Here is a 24,208-nt window from a genome sequence, read left to right as displayed (position 1 = left end):
CTTCATGCACATCACTGCATAAGTTTAGCTGCTGGCAGGGAAGAGAGTGCTTTTTTTGTACCTACATTATGATATGCCTTCAAATAGAGATTTGATTTCACAGCAGGTGAGATTCTTGAGTGGTTTTGGCAGGAGGACTCTACTCCCCAGTGTAGCACAGTTTTTCTCAAAACTTTTGTTTTGTGGACTACTTGGATTTTGTGATGGAAATATTTCTAAAATTCATGTAATCTTTTTCAGAACTCTTCAGTGAAAAATGGTTAGAAATTTGCTTTACAACAAATGTAGGAGTTGAATACAATTATTTGCTCAATCCAAACCAAATCTTTTTTACTCACATATTGAAAATTGTGCAGAACAGCAACAATCCGTGATTTGGATTGCTTTCGTGCCAAGCCCTGTGAAGCTCAGGTTGCCTCCAAGGCAGGCAAGTGGGAATGCAATCATTCCCATGCAGGCTGCTCTGAGCAAAGAGATGTGCTCTGCTTGTTCTCACCCATCTCTGCTACAAAAAGTATAAGAAACATCTGGTAGAGAGGCCAGATGGATCAAATCTTTTAAATGCAGATGCTTTGGAAAGTAGTGTAAAAAATCGAGCTTATGTTTTCTTTATTATTCAAACATATTACATTTTCCCTTATGCTGAGCCTCTGCTCTGTGGGACATTCTTTTATGGATGTTTTTTGCTAGTGTTGGCTTTTCCCTTTGCCCTCAATTTTGATTCAAGTTTTCTAATACAGAGTTTTCTAATACAGAGGATGCCATATGCTTCCTCCACTGTTTCTGTAGACTTTTCCCCTGGGAATTTGTCCCAGCGTCTGTCGTCCATAGTGTTAGATGTAAATTGTGCTTGCAGAATCATAGCATTGGATCCATGAGCTTTATCTGCTTTTGGCAAACTGAAGAGGCAGAACTTACCTGTCCCTTTGCCAGTTGCCCAGATAAGACAAAAGTCCAACCATTATGAATTTGCAGAAATGGCAGGGATACATACAAGCCACTGGGGAGACCAGTTCTGGATAAAATAAGCTCTCTGCTCTAGGCTTCCTTCTTGGGTTAGGAGAGCGTGTGTCCTGTAGCAAGTGTGGCAGCTCTTCAGCTGCAAGCTGGTCCTGCCTGCCTCTTCCTGTCCCTGCTCTGCCACCCTCCCAGCAGCTTGACAGAAGACATTTCTGAAAGCACTAACCTCCCCGTGTAAATCTGACCTTACTTGCAGTGCATCTTATGGTCCTCATTAGAAAGCTGAAGTGTAAAATCTGTTTTGTCTCGCACTATTTTCCCCTAATTTGCCATCTCAGTTGTCTGTTATAGCTGCTGTGAGTTGTTTCATGTGTGGCTGCTGCAGCCATGTAGCAGAAATGACTTTGTAATTAAAGCCTTGCAACTGTAGAAATAACTGCAAGACTTCCTGGAAGATAACACAGCCAGAAATACTAGTGAGGAGTGTGCTTTGCATTTTCCAGTGACAACATTTGCAAACGTTTTGTCTTGAACTACCGGAAGCGTCTGCAGTTACTTTGTGGACAGAAAGGGATGACCCCAACACCTATAAAGACTACGGAATTACGCTTCAAGTCCACTGTATCAACAGCCATAATGGGAATACCATTCCAGAAGGAAGGGCTGTGAGAGGGCCAGAAGGAAGAGTAGTGCATAAATGGCCAGCAGTGGGTGATCCTTATCACCAGGCTGAAACCTTCCAGGCAAATGGGCTTGTTTGACCTGCAGACTAGTGATGTTCCACTACCTGCAGACATCACATATCTTAAATGGTTGCTGTGATACCGTGAACAAGAGGAAAAATGACTAATTCTCAGCGTGCTCATTGCAAAAATTATTCGTCTGCTTCCACAGACGAGTGTGTGGGCAGCGTTCCCAAACTGAGGGGTGTTCCACTGAGACAAAATATTTGGCCTGGGCGTGTTCTCCACCAGAGGATTTGATTACATTTGGTTTTGTAACTGACACAACAGGGTAGTTCTGAAGGGACAAAATAACAAAACTGGTATCAGTTTAGTGGTCCTAGGAGGCAAAAAGTAAAATCAGAGTAAGAGGATGTGACTCCTTCAAGTGTTCGCCTCATATGCTTCAGACTAATGAAGAGCAGAAGACATTAATGCAAAAAAGTATATGAGGTGACTCCTCCAATTTTATAGTAAGTCATCACAGACAAGAGACAGTTGGGCGATAGTGAGGCTGAAGCTGTGCGACTTACCGGCTCGGCTGAGCCCACGCGTGGGCTGTGGCTGGGGACTCCGGGGTGACCTGAGCTGTGGGGGAAGAGCCCTGTGGGCCGGGTCCCTGGGGGCTGTCACCGCATGTGTAACGCACCTTGCCTGTCGTGCACGCCTTTCGAGCAGGAGTCTGAGTAAGAAATGTTTATTAAAATACACAGGGATTTTTAAATAACTTTCAAGTATTTAAAATTATATGACTGTTAGCAATAAAGTAGTAAAAATAAGTATTGTGATAGTGTAGAAATTTGTCATTTAAAAAGGACAGGGATTCAAGTGAGACTCGTGTTTTCTTTGAGAATGGCGCTAATTTTTTTCCAGGATTTTTAGAGATCCATGCCGTGTCCATTTGTCATGTATAATGGCATATCTTTTTTCCATTTAAGCTCAGCCTTCCTCCCATTAGATTTCTTTGTTTTGTATGCAGTGCATAAGGTGGGCGACATTTAACCAGCTCATCAGAACTGCTGTACGTGACGGTTTATTGAATATCTTAGTTTAATAGGTAGAATCAGATTCGGCTTTCTTCCAAAACCATGCTGTCTTACACTTTATGCTGTTCAAGAGGAAAGCATGGGTGATATGCAGAGTTAAGGGGTTCAAGGACAGTTGGCAAGGAACTGTCTGAATGTGCAAATATCTGATTTTATGTGCACCTACCCTAAAAGCACTATCAGTGTGCCCAAGTTAGGCACAGAAGTACAAAGATCTTTGCACTGCACTTTTTGCGAGTTTGTTCCTTCAAACAATATGTGCTCAGTAGCTCTGAAGAGTCGTGTGGGATGCCTGCACAGCGTGAATGTTTCAGCTTCATTTCCATTCTGAACCGACTTCACAAGCGAATGTGGAAATTTCCACTGTCTTTCTGGATGTACACGCTGTTCTTTGTTACGTTTCTGTTCACCAATACTATGAGCTGTAGTTTTGTGTTGAAGCTGAAATACTGCACAGAAGCTATAGTCAGCAGGGAATTCAGGAATGCTGAACATCGCTCGCTTTTAAACTTCTTAGGCCACAGCACTAGGACGTTTGACTCCTCTCACTTAAGCCTCCTCCCTGTATGTGCCCAGGCATCCAACACTCTTCTGTGCTCGTTTTCTCCCCAGCCCTGTAGTTGCTGTGGTCTCTGCCACATACGTGGCAGTCAGCACTTAAATTGCATATGCAAAATCCATTGCATAAATCACATCAGCTTATGATATCGTTTTGAAACTTGTTCTAACTACAAACAGATCAAAGTAGCTACTTTACATACGCATGTGAGTTCAAAACCCCTTAATTTATTTATTTCTGAAAGTAGCTCAGGTGGTCTTAGGGTAATGGTTGGAAGGCAGAAACAATGCACTGAGAATGATCAGCACATGTCGGAATTACTGCAGCTTCTGCTAATTGGCATCTCTCTCTTCAACTGCTTTAATCAAAGTTCAGAGGGTGTCTGAGACGTTGGATAAAAATTATATCTGAGAATCAAAATTGTTTTCTTTGTGAACCAGATCACTGTTTTGTCATCTGTTTTGTGACATTTGGGATATTTCGTGTGAACAGTACTCTTTAATACTTTAAAAATTTTCAGTGTATTGGCAAATGTTTATTGTGTGAGCTAGGACCAATCCACCTCCATGTGCTTTCAAAATGATTGCTAGTTGATTTTTAGTGTCTTGTATAAAACAGCTGTCCAGATAAATGCAGGAAAAAGTGCATTAGAAGTGCATTCAGAACTAACAAGGCTTATAACAAGCCATTAATACTACAAATCAGAGTTGGGGCGAGAGGAGGGTAGTTGACCAGATGCAGACTGCAAACGGGCTTCTTGGATCAACTTGTTTGTTTCTGAGTATCAGCAGTTTGGCTAAAAGGTGAGAAATGGAAAATCTCTCACTGATGAAAAATCAAGGGTAGAAAATGCCCAGAGCCTGGAGCTGAGATGGTGAGGGTGCCATGGGCTGTTAACCTGCTTGTCTGAACCTGTACCATGTGCCTCAAACCAGGCTGAGAAAACCCCGTCCTGTGTGCATGTCAGGTTAAAGCGCAGCAGAGCATCTTGTAACCTTACGAAATGCCTTTTGCATCACAGATCAGCGATCTGATTTAATAATTTCTCAAGACCTGGAGCCTTCTATGATCCTTTTGAATAATCTTGTGTTGCTGAAAATTGGCAGCCTGAAGGCTGAAATTGGACAGCCCTCTGCTTTTGCTGGTCTGTCATGAGACTTTATTCAAGAGTTCAGCTGATATTTCAGATTTTTCACAACGTCTGCCACTATTCATAGAGAGAATCAGATTTATTTGTTTTATGAATATCTACCATTTCTGAGGTAATTACCCTGAATGATTGTTAGGAGACCAATAACTGAAGACAGTGAGAAACCCGAGCCTTCGTGGAAATTGATGCTCTGAATGGGAGTTCAAAGTTCCTAGCACTTTGGCTCAATTTTATCAGGTAGGATTTTTTTTTTTTGATCTTCAGAGCATAGTGCACCTTTTCTTAAAATTTATGTTAAGGCTGACTGCTGCAGCAGCAGAAAATTTGATGACCTGTGAGAGACTTTCCGTGCTCTTTGTGAACACTTACCTCTAGGCTGTACTTCTGTTTGGCTTGGATTATTACTTTTTTAAATCTGGGGAGGCAAAAAGGGGCAGAAATAATCCTTCTAAGCTTCAAGTGTCATGGAGCTCTGTCAAACTTTAAAGAAGTTACGTTAGAGCATGCTTTGTGTAATATCTATCTGGCCTCCTGTTTTTTCAGTGTTGTATGTTCTTTCAAGTATCAGTTCTTCAGATGCTAAATGTAGCAGTAATGCAGAAAAATGTTTGCTTTGGCTGTAGATGTGGCTGGCATTTTCTCTTTTAAGTGAATAATTAAGGTAAAAAAAAAAAGGCATTGGGATTTTGCCAGGTCCCCAGCTTACTGTTCGTAGTGTAGACCCCTTGAAGGAACTGGAAATAACGCACAAAGGACAAAAAGTTTGTAAGGGCTGAAAGGCAGCGTCCGGCACCTGTGGCAGCCACTGCCCCCGGAGGGGAGGACGCCCTGGGAGAGGGGCCGCAGCTGCAGCCCAGGCTGCAGGCAGGAGGCCAGGGAGCCCCCGGGGAGGTCTCCGCCAGCAGCCAGCCGTCACGAGCCCCATGGCCGGGAGCACGGCTGAGCAGTCAGATCCCAGGGCTACAGAAAGTGTAGGCAGACGAGCAAGGGAGCGATTTGATCTGAAGTGGGGGGAAAAAAAAGCAATTCTCTTTTAATACATGTCAGATTTCCAACAGCTAAAAATAGGGATTAAAAGCCCATAAGCAGGTCAGAATGTCCTGAAGTATGCCTCTGTTTGGGGGGCAGCTGGGCTGACCCGGTGAGTTCTGCATAGTTGCAGCTGATACCCTGTGGATTTGGTTTTTAGTTTTGTATTTTGTTAGTCCATTTATATGTCAGTTAAGATGGCTTTAACAGTACAGAAATTTGGTAGCCATGGTACTCTTCCTGATAATGAGTGTAAGTCATGCTTTTCACTCTTTTCCGGTGTATTTTTAACATGAATGTGTTTAAACCTATAGCGTACCCTGTCTGTTAGGGCTTGTCTCAACTCCTACTTAGACACCATGGTCTTCCTTTGCTTCCCAGCAGTAGGGTCTTCTAGATAAATCTGTCTATCCAGAGATACTGTCTGTCTCATTTCCTGCCATCCATTTAGCATTGCCCACCCTCACACCTGAACCACTCGCCAGCCCTATGCGGGCAGCTCCAGCTGCCGCGGGTCTGGTGTGCGGTCAGCTGCGTGCTCTCGCCTTTCCCACGAGTGCAGAGCAACAGCAAACCACGCGGGAAAAGTGGCTGTGTTAAATAGGAAGAAATGTTGTAAACAGATGTGTTTTATTTATTTATTTTTCTCCTGGCACTGCTTGTAGTTTGGCCTTATTTTAGTTAGCATGTCACTTGTCGTTATTTCATACCGGTAGTAAGTGGTTTGTACTGAAAGAAATTAGGTCCTAGATCTCAATGGAAATGTGGGATTTTAATGGAGCTGGAATTAAAAACCTTTAGCATTTGTAACAAGGTTTCTGGACTGAAAAGTTTTGTTGTCAGTTTACACCAAGTACCTGAATATTGGGCCATTTTATCATTTCTAAAGGCCCAGGGAGACTTTTTTCTTTTTTCTTAATTCAAAGTAACAGTGTTGGACCTCCACTGGTGCTGTGCACTCTGTTCCTGCCTCGCAGCTCCCTGCTCTGCTTGCTGTTGTGCCTCTGCCCTTCATACTGCAAGCCTCGATCTCTGAAGTAGTTGAATGGGATAGAAGCCCCTTGTCTGTAACTATGAAATCATCAGTAGCCTGTCACTGATGCACCAAAGTGAGCGTAAGCCACGAGCAGAGGCTGGACAGCACGTGCGTGTCAGTAAGCGGCTCGGTGCATCCTTTCCCTCTGAGTCTCTTGCAGGTCCTTTCCTGTGTTGCTGCTTCTTCCTCCTGCAGGCATACCCTGCTGTGGAGGTAAGCCCAGAACATCCCATGAAAATTTTCCTCCTGAGTTAGCGGAAATGTGCTAAAAGGAGAGTCTTTTCCACTCGCACAATGGAGCTGTGTTTAAATTGTTTGTAGGCGCCTGGCCTGTTGCAGAGGTGGTCAGAGGCTGCGTTACGTTTCCAGACATAGCTTTTCAAATAGCATTTGTTTCAAGACCAAGACGAGCCAAGGAGGCTGAATGACATTTCTAATACGTTAGCTCATTTCCAGAGATAGTAGTTTTCTTGGCTTTGATGATTAACTGGGACCTAATTCTCAATTCTGATTTCTTCTGACAACCTGACAAAGGAAAGTGCTGATCTTGCTGAAGTGTTCAGTCATGTAGGAGCTTCGCAGCAGGCAGGCGTCTGGGAAGAATTGCCAGGAGGCCAGGTGAAGGGTAGCGAAGCCTGGAAAAACACATGGGGTCACATCCATTCCTGGTGTAAATCCACTGACTCTAATGACTTTCAGGCCTTCCCTGCTTTTTCTAGAACTAGTAAAGGAACTAAATGCAGAAAATGTCCCATTTACAGGAAACCAGCACAGAAACACTATAGACACAGTAAAATGCCTCAAAGGTTGCTGGCTGTGCACAGCCAAACACCGACTGTCAGCAGGTCTGGTTCGGTGCTCCCCGAGGAGCTGCAGCGAGGAGCCGGTCCCGGGGCTGGACGCCGTGCCCGGGGGAGCGGGGCTGCACCGCGTTGGCAGGGCACGGTGAGCTGCTGCGGCCCGCAGCGCTGTGCCTGGCTCCCAGGGACCGATCTGGGACACGGCTGTTCAGAAGGAAGGTGGCAAGGTACTGTGATGTTCACGTCACGGTCTGTGTTGATTTGCCTACTACGTTCACTTCACGAAGTATAGAAAAAAGCACAATTGTCACATTAGCTGCTGTCTTCTGATGTCCACTGGGTCTGCTTTGTTTTATTTATTTGGCTTTTGTGAAACTGATGGGTCTTGTGCTCTGAGAAGGTCTTTGTCTTCATTTTGATGAGCCATGTGGACTTCAGGAGCTCTCAGAGCAATCTCTACAAGCCAGAAAGCTGTACCCCTAGGAGCAGGAGCGCACTGCTCAGTTTGGGCGCTGGATTAGTGCAGAGCAGCAACTTCCATGTTGCTTGTCCTGAGCTGTCCTTCACCTTTGGTGCCCTTCACCACGGGAGCTGGGCTGTGCCGTACCTCCACATGTGTGCTTGTGCCATGCTCTCAGTTTTGCGCCGTGGGGCTCCCCAGGGAAGGGGAAGGACCAAGGCTGGCTGCAGCCCCCGCTACAGAAGCTTATCAAACTCTTTTGCCCTTTGCAAATGGGTGCTCTTTGCTCACCTGTGCAAATCCAAGCCGATTTTTCTCAAGTAGCTTTGTGATGTTATGCTCAAAAGTGCTAATAACTTGTAACAGACATCTTGGCATCAGCACAGCCACCTTGTTTGAGTGAGTAGGTGGGCCCACGGTGCAGGGACCCTCGCCCTGCAGAACATTCAAATAAGCCATGCGTGCTCCCCTGCTGCCTTTTAGCAGCTCTCAGTTAACTCTGGGTGCAGAGGCTCCATTTCATGGCCCGTGGAGGTTAGGCCCAGGCCTGAGGCTGCCGCCCGCACCCCTCCAGCACCGGCTGCGCTGCGCGGGGCCTACCGGCAGCGGTGCGAAGGCAGTGGTAGGAGAAGGGTGGGACACCGGGGACCTGTGCCCACCGACCAGCACAAGCTGGAATTGTTTTCTCGTTCCTGCTCCCACAGTCAGCTCTTGGCCTCCTGCTGCGGCGCCTGGCCATTCTGGGGGGAGGCTGCTGTTTCCAGGCAGCCATCAGGAGGAAGAAGGGGCGAGCCGTTGTCCCTGCCATGCCACCAGCCCCCGGGCGGGTGCCTTTCACTGCCCCCTGGGTGCGATGAGGCCAGAGCCGCGGCGTGTCATGAGGCTGGTGTAGTTCATGTCCAGTGTGTTTCTGAAAGCAGCTGCCAGCAAAGTACTCCGCAGTGCTCTCCGTTTTAACATCGTTTTTGTGATCACCTCTAGGATAAACCCGCTTGGGTAGCTGAAGCCAGAATTTACGTTTCTGGCCAGAAAGAATTCACTCTATGGAAAAACAGTAAAAGTTTCTGGTTGTGGCAGGATTACAGCAGGGATGACAGTAAAAGTTTCTGCTTATGGCAGTAAGACAGAAGGGATGAAGTTTCACAGGAACTCAGAGTTTCCACTTACACAGACTGTGATAATTTTATATTTGCTGCTTTGTGGTTTTAAGAAAGACTCCTTCTGAAGTTGATTTCTGTTTTGTAGAAACTAACTGTAACTCATTTTACAATTTAAAGAATACCCTTTCTCTTGTAAAATTGGGTTTTTATTAGTTAGCAATGCTGCAGACAGATCTTTTCTTTCTATATTAAATGTATTGTACGTGCCACTCGGTTACTCTATATTTAGATTCAGTCCCACAGTACTTCAAAATTGGCAGTTTTGTATTGCTTAAAGGGTGAAAAAACCTCTTGCTGTGCATGAACTGTGCTGCAGGTATGTGGTTCACCCCAGGATCTCTTTCCATCGACTCCCACGAAAGCTGGATGAAGCCCCAGGCTAGCATGGTTAACAGAGGCTGCCAAGACGCGCTTTTTTCCCAGGATCTGGCGACCGCCACTCCCGTGCCTTGCTGCCTGTGTGGCCTCCCCTGCGCGTACGGCTCCTGCTTCCCACGGCACGTGGGGGATGCCGAGAGGCGGTAACTGCACGTTACCCCTCAGATGGAAGGGTGCCAGGAGCTTGCCAAAGGACGCTAGCCTGTGATGGGCTGAGATGGGAGAAGCTGGTTGCAGATTGGTGGGATTATTTACAAAGGAAGCGATATTTTTATGTAGTCTTCAGACGCATCTTTAGTCTTTGGTGCTGGTCACATTCTGAGACTATTTCTTGGAAGTTCTTGGTCAATCCTTTTCACCCATTCTTGGTCAAATCCTAGCAGTATTTTCAGTCTTGTTAATATTAAGAGCATATAATTTGACTGTATTTAGTCACTGGCAATGGCTGCAGATTCTCTTGAAGTTTGTTTTTACACATGAAAAAACTACCGGGTGCGCCTCCTGAAATGCTTTTGTCACTGCCTGGGCCACAATGCAGGCTGAGCTGTAAGAACGCAGCCTGCCTGCAGGTCAGCAGGTGCCGACATCCAGGTGTGTCTCTGCTGTTATTTGGTCTGCACGGAGAGGCGAGTCACTTCGTTCTTGTCTTCATTTTCCCATATGCAAAGTACAGCCTCCTGGAACCTATTTAGCATTTAGAGAGGTGGTTTGAGAGCTATTTGCTTAGCTTGCACTATTATTATTGGAATCAGAAATGATTTTTAAAGGTCTTAGTGAGCTACAGTTGTAGCTAATTTTCACTTCATAACATCAATGAGAGGTATGGGGGCTGGCTGTGCTGTAGCTGAGGACACTGAGTCATGGAAGATGGAGCTCACGGGCTCAGTGGCACTACTGTAGTGGTGGATATATTGAAGGGACTTCAGTTTGAGCTGGAGAAGCTCGAGTCTTTTGCCAAAGGCCTCACAGGAATTCTGCTGCAGAACTGGAACCAACTGGATGCTGTAGGTGCTTTGAAACACAATAAACTTCTGTTTAATGAACCTTCAACTAATAAACAGCTATTGCAAATCCACGCCTGTAGTGGTTACTAACAGTATCTGATATAGCAGCATTTCTTAGAATAATTCTGAGCCTAAAACCAGTGCATAGGCATTCTAAGCACTAATTCACTCAGAATAAATGACATTTCCCATTAAAAATAGTTACGTTGCTCTGGCCTTTTTTATACCAGCGGTTAGACTGATAAAGCAGCACTGATTGAGATTAACCCTTGGAAAAGACAGGTTGGCTACGAAAGATACATCAAATTAATGCATGATGTGGCTTTTAAAAAATTCCATATCCTTGGTCAGCAGTAAAATAAGAATATAGATAAACTAAGGACAAAAATCCTATTTATAAGGATTTACAGAAGGAATAGCTAAGAACTGCTTTTCAATTTAATGAAAAGAATGTTTCTATTAAGTGTATTGTTTATGTAGTGAAAGCTCTTGTCACTGAGATCAGTTAGTGGCAGCTCTGAAAGAAATAAAATGTGAAAGAGGCACTCTAAGAGCCTAATCTTTAGTCTGTGGGAAGGTCAGAAGCAGCCGTTCAAATCACAGTGACAAAACATGCACTACACAAAGACTCTCCATTTTACTGCTCATCCAGGTGGTGCTGGGGTTTTCAGGCTGCATTTCAGGCGAGGTTTAGGTTGCAGATCACTGAAGCACTCTGGTTATGATTAGGCTGTTGGAAAGTAGGACAGAGTCCAAAGCTGGAAATTAGCGTAGCATTAAGCAACCTTAAATTGTGGTTGTAAGTGCAGTTTGATACCACTGGGTTGACTTGAGCTGCATTTTACCCATGAAATATGCTGTAGTATAAACAGACATTTTCTGGCATTTAACATATGGAGTTTTAATGCTAAAATAAATGTTCAGGTGGCACATACGAGGCATCCCCTACCTGGTAGGCAGAAGTGGGCTTCCAGGAGCCTCCCCGTGGTCTGCATTTCCTGCTCCGTATGCCCGTGGCCAGCAGCACTGTGGGGCCACACGGGCTGGGCTGGTTCTGGTGGTGCTGGGCTGGTGCTGACAGCGCTGGGCTGGCAGGCTCGCTCCTCCATGCATGGCTGCGACATCTCAGATCTCCAAATACATGTGTTTTTATCACACTTGATTTAGTCTTCTCTCCCTCTTAGCCTCCATCTTTATGTAGTTCATTTTTTTATTCATCATAGTTATTATTTTACACTTCTTCCTTGGGCCTAAATTTGCATAAGAAATGAAGCAATAAGGTCAATGTCAATAGTATACTGATATGGTTATGTTTACAGAAAAGTTTTTTTCTCTTTGTTTTTCTTTCTTTCTCTTTTTTTTTCCCCAAGATATGTTCTGTTTACACAGATCACATTTTTTGCTTTGGTTTTAAAAGGTTTGATTTTTAATATCAAACAAATACTTTCCACCTTATTATTGTGTCCTAGTTCTCATAGAGGTTTTGTGTGAATGATGGAACTACTTGAAGTGGACCTTGCTTGAACCTTTGCTCTTTTGGACCTTGCACTGGTGAGATTTTTCCAGAAGGTGTTTGTTGGCTCAGCTCTGTCATCCTCCAGCTTTTGGAGTGCAAGCTGTAGCACAGGCTTCTGCCTGCTTTGTTCCTGGATGTTATCTCTATATTATTAAACTAATGTTAAGTGCCAAGAGCTTTGCAGATGGTCTGTTGTGTGGTGTCATTGGTCAGCTGCTGAGAAAACTGAAGTATCCTGACTAATAAATAGCTCAACAGTCAATACATGGCAGATAATCAGGCATTAGGGAGCTAAGATTCAGAGGAGATAACTCAGAGCAAGTGTACCAAATAAGCTTCTTAACGTAAACAACTAGGTATAATCATTCCTCCAGAAGTCAACATTTTCCCTGAGGCTCCATACTCATTCAGCATTAGTAATATAATGAATTTTAGGCTGAGTAATACTGTCTAGCAAAGCAGTATCTTTAAAAGATATCTTAAACTACTGCTTTGCTCTCACTTTCAATTTAAGTTCATGAAATTTTCATACTTACTCAAAATCCAGTTAGATACAGTTGGGATAGACCACATGCTGATATTGCTGATGGAACTTAAAAATACTGGGGTCAGGTTTGTGGTATGACAAAGTATGCTGTCTACAAATGTTCCTGTAAGAATAAAATGGAAAATCAAAATTGAGTATTAATATGGGAAAAATGAAGTCTAGACCTAGGGTTCATGGGCTGGTGTTTTCAATAGGTTTTGTTTCATATTCCATTTGATTTATTGTTTGTTTAGGAATCAAGCTGTAATTCCAACAGACTGACTTCTTTTAGCTCTTGTGTAAGACAAAATGATTTTAGACTAGTAGACGAGCAAGTAATTATCTGCATTCTTTAATGTTCCCTTTGTCTTGACCAGTTATCTCATAACTTTGCAGCTATATAGTTTTAAGTTGGTGATTGAAGTCAATCAATCCAAAACAGATTTGAAGAAAGAAATGCTGGGGCTTTGCAATGAGCACTCTTTAGGGATGCTTGCCTGTTTCCTCCTGCGCCTCAGCTCCGAGGCAGGCTGCGTGTCGAGCTGCCTGCCTGGGTCTCTAGGTAGGCAGGCTAGTCTGTTCCTATGGTTTAAAAAGCTATGGCAGCATTAATGCAGGCTAGCTCCTGAATGTTACCGAGTCTCTGAAGGGAGATTATCTGTTGTTGGACTGTCTAGATCATTGCAGACATTAGTGGAATACAATTTGAAATAAGTAGTATTTGATGCATATACAGCTATACTCCTTAAAAATTGTGTGAGGTCTGAACCTCAGGAGTGAAGAGACCAGAGGAGCTGGAGGAAGTACGTATATATACGTCTTCAGCTGTTAAACAGTGGCTGGTTAATATACACAATCTTTTTTCAAGTGCTACAGATCAGAGAAACTGAGGCTGTCTGCTGCCTCTCCCAAGTGGAAGCTTTATGGTCACGAAATTTTTGAGTGGAACCAAAGATCACAGCTTCGTACAGTTCTGTTTTAGGATGCATAGGCTGCTGAAAAGATCATGTTCAGTCTGAATTTACACTTAATAAAACAAACTGCAAATTATGGAAATGCTGAATTGTTATCTTAATTTGTACTGTATTTTAAAATATCTCTTTCTGTAGATGCTTCTTGTAAGGCAAAGAGATAAATCTAGAAGTTGAAGGTTTTATTCCTTTGGCAACATGGCCATATGCTGTCTTTATTTTGACAAGCTCTGGAAAGGTAGTAATGCTGTAGTTTAATTTGTGTTGACAGTCTTAACTCCATCACAGCAAGGCTATTTGGTTTGGGAAGTACTTGTTTGGTTCCACTTTTTTTTCTCCAGGAGTGGTTCACTTCCCTTGAGTAATCTTAAATGTCTAATTTGAGCATTTACACTGAACAGTGGTGCAAGAGATGTCTTGGCACCAGATAGTTAAACTGTTTTTACATAGGCAGTGGGAAAGTAGCTGAAATCACAAGGGTAATGATTTACTCAGGTAGTGATGTTCTGTGTGGTGTTTTTACGATGATGAAGTGCAATGGTATATACATATGGATAGGCTCAGATAACATCAAACCATATTCCTTCCCTGCTTTCCATTTGGTCACTGTTACCCAAAGCAGAGATTTCAGGAATTTGGAGCAGCAGAATGAAGAAGATTTCTGTTTTAGCTGCTTGAGCATAGATTATTTATTTATTTATTTATTTATTTTTCAGAGCAGGTCATAAACAGCAGTGCTGACTTTAGACAGCACTACATTAACAGGAAAGTTGGCACAGAAATTAGTTTGTATCTGTCACACTCGTCTGCAAGAGACACAAAGCAGAGCACCTGTGACGATGTGCTCTCCTGCATACGCAGTGCTCTTCTGAACGCTGCATAAAGCGAGAGCTGTGCGGAGCTGTGACCGCTTCTGGTGTAAACACATTCTTCCTCATTTAATTTGCAGTGTCAAAAGCACAAAAAATGATTCACATTAGTGTTTGTGAACATGCCTTAGTTATTTTATTTAAGGTCATTAGTTTCTCATTGTTGAGCAGCCTTACTTGTAAGGGCTGGCCACATTCTAGGAGGTGCTAACATGAAGAGAGTCTGCTGGAGAAACAAGTGGAACTGTTCGTGTTCATACCTCCTTGGTGGCCAAGGATTGCCAGGGCTGTGCAGGTACAGGCAAAGTGTAAGTGGTTTCACACTGGTGCTTATTTTCTTGCCAATGAAATTACTGTTAGTACTGCATATTTCTTTTAATGAATATAAGATCCTACAGAAATGATTGCTTTCTGGTAGCCATATTCATTGTGGCTTTATCTGCGTATAGAAGAGTCCCTCCAGCACATTTAAATCCCCATCTTTACTTCATGAAGGATGGGAACTTTTTTCCTAGCTTTGGAGATGAGCGGAGGGGCAGTGAGAGCACCGTGCCCACGAGCCGTGCGGCACAGGCTGCCCTCCACGGCTGCCTGGGAGAGGAGCTGGGTGTTCCCGAGGGTGGGTGCCTCGGCAGGACAGGCTGCCTCCGCACGCGGTCACGCTATAGTATCCTGCAGTCCTGTTCCAGTGACTGCTTTTGGTAGGCTTGCTGGCTGTTCTGACCCCTCGAGGCTGTGGGAGTCGGGATTACCATGAACTTCCCTCTCTTTGAATTTTAAGGTTGTAATGTCAGGAAAGAACTTGCAATCCTTTGATCTGACCTCATGCACAGCATGGGTCCATAGGACTGCCCTGAGTCAATGGTCTTGTTGGGCATCTGGAGCAGCAGAAAATATTCTGTCCCCCACACCAGAGAGCAGTGGGAACTCCTTATACTCTTGTAAAGGTGTAGAGCCATGGGCGGAGATGACTTGTCACAGGTTTCTCCAGGTTCTTGCCCCACTGGGCAAGAAGATCTGACCCTTGGGGATGCAGAGTTTGAACCACTCTTATTTTCAGGCCTCTACAGAACTGAGTCAGGCTTTGTGTAAAATTCAGGCAGCAGCTGGTATTCTGCGTGCATCTCCCTTGGGCCCGTTCATCACATCTGAGTCAGCTTCTCCCAGGCACCTTCGGTGGGAAGGTGCTTTGAAAAGCTGCTGGTTTGTTAGGCAGAGCGTCAGACTTCCCATTATATTGCGGCTATAGAACTCAGCGTTGTTTGATTAAAAACTTCTCCAAGTGTTCATTTTGAAAGAGAAACAGCAAAAGTAACTACATTCTGGTTTTCATCATGCTTTTGTCTCATCTGCTATTGAAATTACAGCTCAGAATGGCTCTGATTTAGCAGCAGTATGATTCCCCTCCCCCCCCGAATTCCACAGCAACTCAACTGGAAAAAGACCTCTGGTTTGAATAATGTCTCTTCCATTCATCATCCTCAGCATGTCCATTGACTCTGCAATCCAAAAGGCTTACTAATTTCAGAAATCAGCCTTAAATGCTTGTGTGCCCACAGCTGTATATCCATACATTCATAAAATCAAAGGTATATTTGAGCAAACCTAAATATTCCATTGCTGAAAATATTTAGCAAATGGTTTATTTAATCATGGTCTGTCATGCAATCATTCCACTTTTTGGAAAGATCACTTTCTACTTAAATGTTATCAGTACTACTTTAATTTTGTACAAGATTCCTGCTGACTGTTACACAGGCATTATTTCTTCTCTAATAGTCTCTGTTCCCCCGGGATGGCAAAGTGAGATTTCCAACAATCTGCTTCTGGGTCATGAATTCAAGAATTGTGATTTATTGTTGTAAGAACTAGAAAACCTAATTATACAAACTATGTGAACACTGAGAAGCCAGAAATTAAAGATGTAAGCAAAATGAACCTGTTAATACTTTAAGTTTGGGATTCTTAGGTTATTTTGAACATTGAAACTTGAGGTACAACAGAAGCCAGTGAAGGTGGCTTGAAGTATGTCTGGATTTCTGGTTTAGTATGGATCAGGTAAGGGAGTTTACTGCCTTGGTCTACCTCTGAAACAGTCACTGCTTTGTGATGGCTCCTGTGAAACAGTGCATCCGTGCGACAGCTCTGCAGCTTTTCTTTGAGTGCATTTCTTCACTTGGGAGAGTGACTAGGTGCGTAAAAAGGGAATTTCACTTGCTGCCGACTTCTCCTCAGCATATTTCACTGGGGTAACGAGCCAAGCCACAACTGCAGTCTTCCTTCTGCGCAAGGCAGAGGGACTCTTCCTTGCGAGATTCTCAGGGGAGGCATTCTCTTTGGTACTTAATGAAAAGCAGATATATTCTGCATTAATTCCTAACCTTTCACTGTGTCTTCTTCAGTTATGGACTAGCAATTTCACCTTTATAATCTCAAGAGTTATGTCTACATAATAATCTTAAATTGGTTTAGTTTTTGTGCATGGAAAAAAACATCAGAATGTAGGTAATCAAGGAAGAGGTAAAGAAGGAATTCAGGTAGATAAATTTAATGCCTCTCTCCAGTGTTCATGACAACTGCATGCTCCTTCTCTAACTGGAAAAATGATTGCTTTTTCAAGTCAGTGGTGAAAATGAGAATAAAGTTGGAAAATAATATTTTCAGAACAGTAGAAAGACAAAAAAAAGTTGATAACCTTTCTTCCAAGAAGTAAAAAGTGATACGCTTGAACAAAATATCACATTTTGAAAACTTCAAAACAAAATACTGATTTGGAATCTTCTGTTGTCTAATTATGGTGATGATATGCTTTTTAGACCAATTTGGAAAACACTCTATTGAATATCTTTGTGCTGTTATGACCCTAGCATATTTCTGGAATTGTTGCTTTGTCATGTATTCAGAAATACTGCATGTGTTAAATTTGAGCTTATTTAAATTTTGGTGAATTGCTTTTTTGAGTTCAGAGTATGAATATATTCAAGACAAACATTTGTTTCCATTTATACAACTTAAAATTCAGTAATAAACAACAGATGGGAGAACTATATCCAAATCCTCTTTTATAAAACATCTTGTGAGTGCCATGTCCTCATTTTATGAAAATAGGCCAAAATCCGTTTCTATAGGCATCATTAAAAAGTAGAGATAATAACAAAGAAAATAAGATAAAAGTAGAAATCACTTTAACTAGGCTGCAGTTTTATGATTCAGTGAAATACAGTCCTAGCTACTGAAAACAAAGCCAAAAGCTGTTTAATCCAGAGTGAATCCCACCATATATATTCAACAGTGCTGGCATCTTCAAGCCTGTTTTGTAGAGGATGGGTGGAGGTACACTTGAGCCTTGTTTGGGCAGAAAAAAGATATAAGGAATAAGTGAGCCAATTTGTTTTTTGTCAGATTCACTATTTATATATTTCTGTCAAAAAAAAAAAAAAAGCCACAAACCAAAACGCAACAAGAAGTCCATCCAGCCGTTGCTGGCTGGGGCAGCTGAAAGGCCTGAAGCCGAAGAAGAGGGACACCAGCGGAGGGGGGCTGCCGCCCCCCAGGGCCCTCCGGCACGCTGGGCTTTCCCCCTGTGCCCTGCGTGCTCCCCACTGGTGAGCCCTTTTGAGCTGCCCCAGGTGCAGGCAAATTCAGCAGCTGCTCAAGGCACAGATCCACCTCCTGGCTGCCTGATTTACCCATGCCCTGGCCATGGGACAGCTGGCTATATCGCGTCCCAAAAGGTGGGGTTGGCGGGGGGCACATCTCTAGCTGCTCCCAGGAGAGCCAGGGGGGCGGACGAGGAAAAACGGCTGCACTGGGTGATGCTGTGTGTGTCCTGCCTGGCTGGGAGCAGGTCTCCTCCTGCCTTCCCCCACTGGTGTCCCTGTGGGTTTTGCTGGTCTTCGGACGTGTGGTCCTGAGTGGTGCTGGTGCCCCTGCTCAAGGCCTTGCCTCTCTCCTCAAACACACGCTGTGTTCTGGCATGCCAAGGATTTGTTCTCACCTTTGGGCAGTGAAATCCTATTTCATCTTTGTTGCTAATACCTCTTAATCCCCTAAAGAGAAGGACACGGGTCTCAGCTGCCTTATTTACTGGGGCAAGATTAAAGGGTGATTTGATTGTGCGGTGAGAAGTAATATGGTACTGTGAAGCTGTTGAACGTGTTGGTACGAAATGCAAGCATTGGAACCCTGACAAACGCAACACCAGAGTTTCAGGACAGTTTGCAGCTGAAAGGGTGCATGTCGTTGCAGAGTAGTATGCAGCAGCTCAGCACCGAGGGGAGCATGGCTTGATAAATCACAAAATATACACTGCTTGAATTCTTAATAACTGTGTATCTGGGTTTGGTGTGGATTTTATGTTGTTTGCTCTAATATCCAGCATTTTTCAGCTGTTTCCCGACTAGCTGTTGGTGCCTGTTTGTGTACTGGATGAAGACCTAGTTACAGCAGATGTGTGGCTGCTGCCTTCCATGGGTACCTCCAGCCTCGCACTGTTCTAATTACAATTATAATCGCGCAGTCGATGTCAGTCAGATAGTGAAAAGACAGCAGAGGAAATTTGTGCTTTTTACTACAAGTTTGCAACTTGTCTCACCATGGGCACCATGGGCAATCTTTATTGGCCCCGGTGTGCCTTTTTCTCATTTCTCTTCATTCTCTGCCCCTGGAGGATGGTCACAGATGATCCTCACTGCACTGAGAGAAGCATTTACAGAACCAGTACTTCTTACCAGTACGTGAGTGCTCTTGAATACGCTAGTTTTAGTGGAAAGAAAAAATTTTTAATGTTATGCTGCCTCCCGGTGGCTTTTTCGTTTATTTCTTAAAATCTGGCATTAGAACAGAAAATTAATTTCGGGCCGGGGCATAACTAACCAGGGCACTGCTGCCTTTTCTCTCGCCCCAGTGCCGCTGGGCGGGATGTGGGGACAGGGGTCTGCAGGGGGCCACTGGTGGCCCCGGGAGGGAGGGAAGGGGGACAGACAGCCGTAGGTGGCCCGGTGGCTTTGGCGGCTGCTGCTGTTCTCGTCAGCCTTTAGCCCACACCCGAGTGAAGACGTGACCCATAGCACGGACGTATGGGAACACTGCAGTCCTCATGGGATCAAGCTAGCGGCCTATCTTTAACAGCAGGGCCCCCGCAGCCCTGGCCACGAGGAGCACCCCTGGTGCAGCCAGCGCCGGGGGGCAACGCGCCCAGCGAGCCCCATAGCGCCTGTCCCGCAGCCTGGGCTTGCTCTGGGGCTGTCCCGGGTCAGCTTGAGGGCGTTCACTGCCCTCCTGCTCTCCCGCAGGTGCTAGTCCACGTGCTGTCAGCTCATCGACCTGCCCCTGTTGTTCAAGATCTGCTTTCAGATGGGGGCTGGCAAAGTTTCCATGAAATTCCTTCACAGCTTCCTCTAAAGGGTGCTCCGCAGCCCCTTGCTGCCCCACGGAAATCCATGCTCAAAGCAAACCAGCCTGTACAGGGACCCCGTGGCACAGCCTGGGCAAGCACTGGGTGTCCGTGGTGCGGGTCCCGGGTGGGGCTGGTCAGGGCCAGGGCGGCTGCAGGTGACCATCCCACGCGACCCAAGAGTCATCATCTGCTGAATGTGTCTCAGTCCAACTTTGGGTACGACAGCAATTCAGACAATCAGTCTACTACATTTGTGTATAGTTCCTGCAAATGATATGCAAAATACCACCTTGCAAACAAACTGGTGGAAAAAACGAAGGCAGCAATGGGGAAGCGAGGTGGCATGGGTCCAAACTGGTGTGTATTAGGGACCTACAAATTGCAGTAGAGTTGTGAGAAGACAGATGCTGAAAGTTTAAAACTTCAAGAATATTTGTTATTTCAAAAGAAACAGAGAATTAAAATTGTAGGCATGGAATAAATGTAATGATTGATACATAAATATGATAAGCTTATACCACCCTTGCATTTCGCTAACAAAAAACAAAACAAAACAAACAAACCCACAGATGAGGTCATGTTTTATCTTTCCAGAATGTTGACATAAGGAGCTTTTGTACTCCTGCACTTCTGTATCCTAACCCCTGAGCCTGAGTGCCCCAAAACCTCTACTGAATCTACATTAACAAACAAGCAAAAAGAACTATTTAGCAATAAAAAGCTAATATCTTTCTCAAACTTACTCGGTCTTTTTCTTTAGAAATATATTGTACTGCCAACAGCAGGCCTTAAATGTGCATGAAAGGATTATACTACAGTCTTTGATCAATTTGTTTAGGTCTTGTACTTTGGACTATATAATCATTAAAGCTCAAGTCGCAACCAGGTTGTACTCAGTAAGGACAGCACACAGAACCTATGTGTTCAAAATTTACACCCATATTTGAGCTGTAGAAAGCTGTATGGCAGAAGGGGTGAAATATTCCGTAAGTGTGACAAAATGCTAAGAACAGCTCTGTGGTAGTCTGAGGTCTGGCCACGTCTTTCCCCAAGCTATTCGACAGTTCTGAAACAGTGAGAGCTGATCACACCAAGAAATCTGTCCTGAAAGCGCGTGTCTCTCCTGGAGGGGGACAGGGCTTTTTCCTCCCTGCCTCTTCCCTGTCAGCGCATGCCTTCTTCCTCTGCTGCCTGAGATACAGCTCCTCCATCTGCGTTTTTCTTCTGAGCCTCAGAAGAGAGTCCCTGAGAAATGGGTGATCTGAGCTGGTAAACAGAGGAAAGTAGGGTTTGTCCTAACTCTCCAGGGAGAAGCTAACACCATTTCTTTCCTCTTCAGTTGTGCTTGGGGGAGAGAGGAGGAAAAATCAGCTCAATGCAAAGGGAAGACATTTTCTGCTCATGTCTGTTGGGTTATTTAACTAAAATCTGCTCGGCACACTCAGAGGAGCTCAGAGGGACAATGTGGGAGGAGCCTAAATTTTTTTTATCTTTAAAGCAGGACTCTTACCCACTCCTTGTGTGTGAGAGCTTGTAACATTTCCTTAATGGAATCATTACCTATTTTATCTATTTCTCAATTCAGTCTGTGCAGAGGTGGTTACCTGTGGGAGATGGATAGAAATCTCTTCATCCTGAGAATAGCAGCAATTAAATCTAGTCTTTCAAATATTACCTAGAAGCATATCTAGTGGTTTTTTTTTTGCCGCACCTGTTATTACACAACTGATTTGATGTATTAGTACACAATAAAGGGAGCACTCCTGCCAAAGCAGTGTGTGTTTGTTTGAGAAATGAATGTGGATATATGTGGTTTTTGTCTGATGCTGTTTGGTATCTCTGTAAACCGGGATGTGTTTGAACAACTACATTGTGATGATAAAGCCAATAGCTCCTGGATATTCAATACATCTCTTTGTCTTCGAGTGTCACTTTGCAGCAGCCCTTGGTTCACAAGACCCACCCAGTTCCCTTTTTTTTTTTTTTCCCAACTGCCTTTTTTCCTCTGAAGCCTTCCTGCTGGTTACTGTTCCAAATGCCAAAAAGGGGGTGACTGCAGTATGTAAGCCTTGATGTTTAATCTGGAGTTAAAGTGCTGACTCTATGTGCTTTGAGTGCTTGAATGCCTTGCTAAAGAACTGTGTTTTCTCCCAGCATGGCAGAATAACCTCTGTGCAGAGTGATCAGATGAGAAATCACCTCCTGGGCGGGATCCAAACATAACATGGGATTAACTTTGCCCTATCTGTGTGTGCTGGCTTGTAGCTGTTAAGAGTCAGTGAGAGCACTTAATCTGATCAGTCCTGAAGAAAAGTTCACGTAGAACATGGGAGCTAAACTGCTGTGCTTCTGCCTCGCCTCTGCCCTTGTCGCATACTACATCTATACCCCTATTCCAGAGAACATTGAGGAGGGCTGGAAGGTGATGCTCGTAACCACTATGTTTCGGACCGTCGGGCATGTGGTGAGTTCAGTCCTCTCTTTGGTGCGGGCTCAGGAGAGCACGCTGGCTTGGGGAGAGGCAGGTACAGAGCAGAGGATGTTATCAGTGGCTCTGTGGGTAATAGATATATGGCAATACATGTGTAATACATATATAAGTTAGTATATAGGACAGTAGTATCTAAAATTGAGCATTGAACTTTGTGTAGCTGACTATAAAGAGACTGTTAGAAAAGGTTAACGGCACAGTCTTGGAAAAAAAGGACAATGAGATTAACTAGAGGTGTGATATATAATGTGAATATGGATAGATAAATGCAAGCAAGTGTATTTTGTGGTATGGTCCTTTGCAGCTGAAGCACTGCCCCTTGAACTTTGTGTGTCACAGAACCTGTATATCGAGCTCCCTCAGAAGCGTTTTGTTGGATGTCAGCAGACGGAAAGCTAGAGTACTTCTTAAATGCTGTTACCTTTGTGGTTTCTTAGAAATCTACTGATAGCATGAGCCTAAAAATAAACAAAGCTAATTAGAGGAGTGTTAAAGTTAGAGCACGAAGAAATTACACTTTTTTTTTTTAAAACTGATATGAACTAACCATAATTTGGCTTTAAAAAAAAAAAGAGGTTTCTGGCTAAGCAGCACAGAACCATATGTTGCAGTCTGGAAAAGCAGTGGTATTATACCCTGTCTGCAGTTACACGGCAATATTTACTGACAGTGTGGTCCTTATGTTGTTCCATGCTATTTTTACATATTACATCCTTGGCTCCTGCTTCATTTCAGTCATGTTGTGCAGCTATTTCATACGTATTTAAATAATTTGCAAACCTGTACGTGAAGCATAAGTAAGTTCTGTAGTTCCCACCTCTGAAGTACATTGCACTTGGAGCTGTTTTGAACCCAGCCTGCACCTAACATGCAGCCATGGCTGCAGCAGTGTGACCACACTAAAAACAAGGTCAAAGATGAAGGTTAGGGGGCAGCAGGGGAGCGCAGTGTTGCAGACATCTTTCTGGATGGCTGCAAACATTTGGAGGCTGCTTTTTTCTCCACCATAAAAATCTATTGAAAGGAGGCTTTAAGGAGCCATGGGAGAGGTTTCTAGTTTTGCTTGACAGGTGCTCCTGAAATGCTTGCTTGCTGTGGACCCGAACTCTCGGGCTGTGCTTAAAAGTGCGTGATGATGAGTCAAGCTGGGCAGTGGTTTTGAGTCATGTTCTGTCACCAACTCTTTCATTTCTGCATTTCTTCTCTGCTTCCCACTGGTAGTACAAGAATTCTTAATTGATTCCTGAGGGTGGGATTAATCAGGTGTTGGGAAAATGCTTGAAAGCTGTTTTCTGTTGTGAAAGACTATAAAATCATATCATATCATTTTCAAATAGAAAGCTGTTGGTTTCTGTAAGACTTTTGATATAGGGACAATCTGCTATTCATCTATTCATTTTTGTCAGAAGCAGGAGAAATGAAGAAAAATCCACGCTTAATGCGTTTATTCATCTGTTAATTATGTCACCGACGAAATGTGCCAGTGGTGGGTATCCTTAATGCATCTTCAAAGGCTGATGCGTGGCTGTGCGCGCACACAAACAGCGTGCTCACTGGCGATGGTTCGCGGGCCCCTGCAGAGCACCTGGGCCGAGCGCGGCGGCTGTGGCGGCCGGGACGTGCCAAGCAGGGTGGGCTTCCCCCCATCCCCGCGCTCGGCTGCGGGGAGAAAGTGGCGTGTGCGGAACAGCCGTGCGCCTCGCTGAGGGAAGGGGGGCAGCTGCTAAGCACGTAAGGGCCCTCCTGGCAGGCAGCCCATGCTCGTACAACAGTACGTTCATGGAACTGGTACGTTCATTACCTCTGGCAGCTTTTGATATGCTGGCTTGCTTCTTCCCCTTCTAAATCTTCTTTCGGAAGTAGCCTGTAAAAAAAAAAAAAAAAAAAAAACAAAATCAGTTCATTTGTGTAGCAAAGCTTTGTGCCTGGTCATTTGGTCAGACCTGTAGCCTTCAGCACAGCAGGGCTAAGTGCTCAGCAAGCAGACGCAGGCTCTCTCAGTGTTGGAGCGTTTTGTGTTTTCACTTTAAAATGGAATTGGTGTCTTTCGTGGCTGTTGCATTAGCTGCCCGTTAAACCTAAGTCTGCTATCAGTAGCAGTGGTGTGGAGCAAGCATGTTTTATAACTGTGCT

At 44.2% G+C, this 24,208-nt stretch overlaps 1 protein-coding gene across 3 annotated transcripts in view; it reads left to right on the top strand.

The window, feature by feature from the left end:
- LOC106047695 (arylacetamide deacetylase) overlaps positions 1 to 24,208 on the top strand; it is a 70,717-nt gene that overhangs the window by 34,828 nt on the left and 11,681 nt on the right. Inside the window, exon 1 of one of the 3 annotated variants that reach the window (XM_013199306.3) lies at positions 21,843 to 22,048. The exons of the other annotated variants lie outside the window; for them this stretch is intronic. Within the exon in view, the coding sequence (XP_013054760.3) occupies positions 21,911 to 22,048 (138 nt within the window). The 5' untranslated portion in view covers positions 21,843 to 21,910. Of the gene's footprint in view, positions 1 to 21,842; positions 22,049 to 24,208 lie in introns of those variants that run through there. 3 annotated transcript variants of the gene reach the window in all.

The sequence above is a fragment of the Anser cygnoides genome, chromosome 9, assembly GCF_040182565.1.
Source record: "Anser cygnoides isolate HZ-2024a breed goose chromosome 9, Taihu_goose_T2T_genome, whole genome shotgun sequence".
NCBI lineage: Eukaryota > Metazoa > Chordata > Aves > Anseriformes > Anatidae > Anser > Anser cygnoides.
The sequence above is the reverse complement of the archived record's forward strand: the minus strand, read 5'-3'. Positions and strand labels throughout refer to the sequence as shown.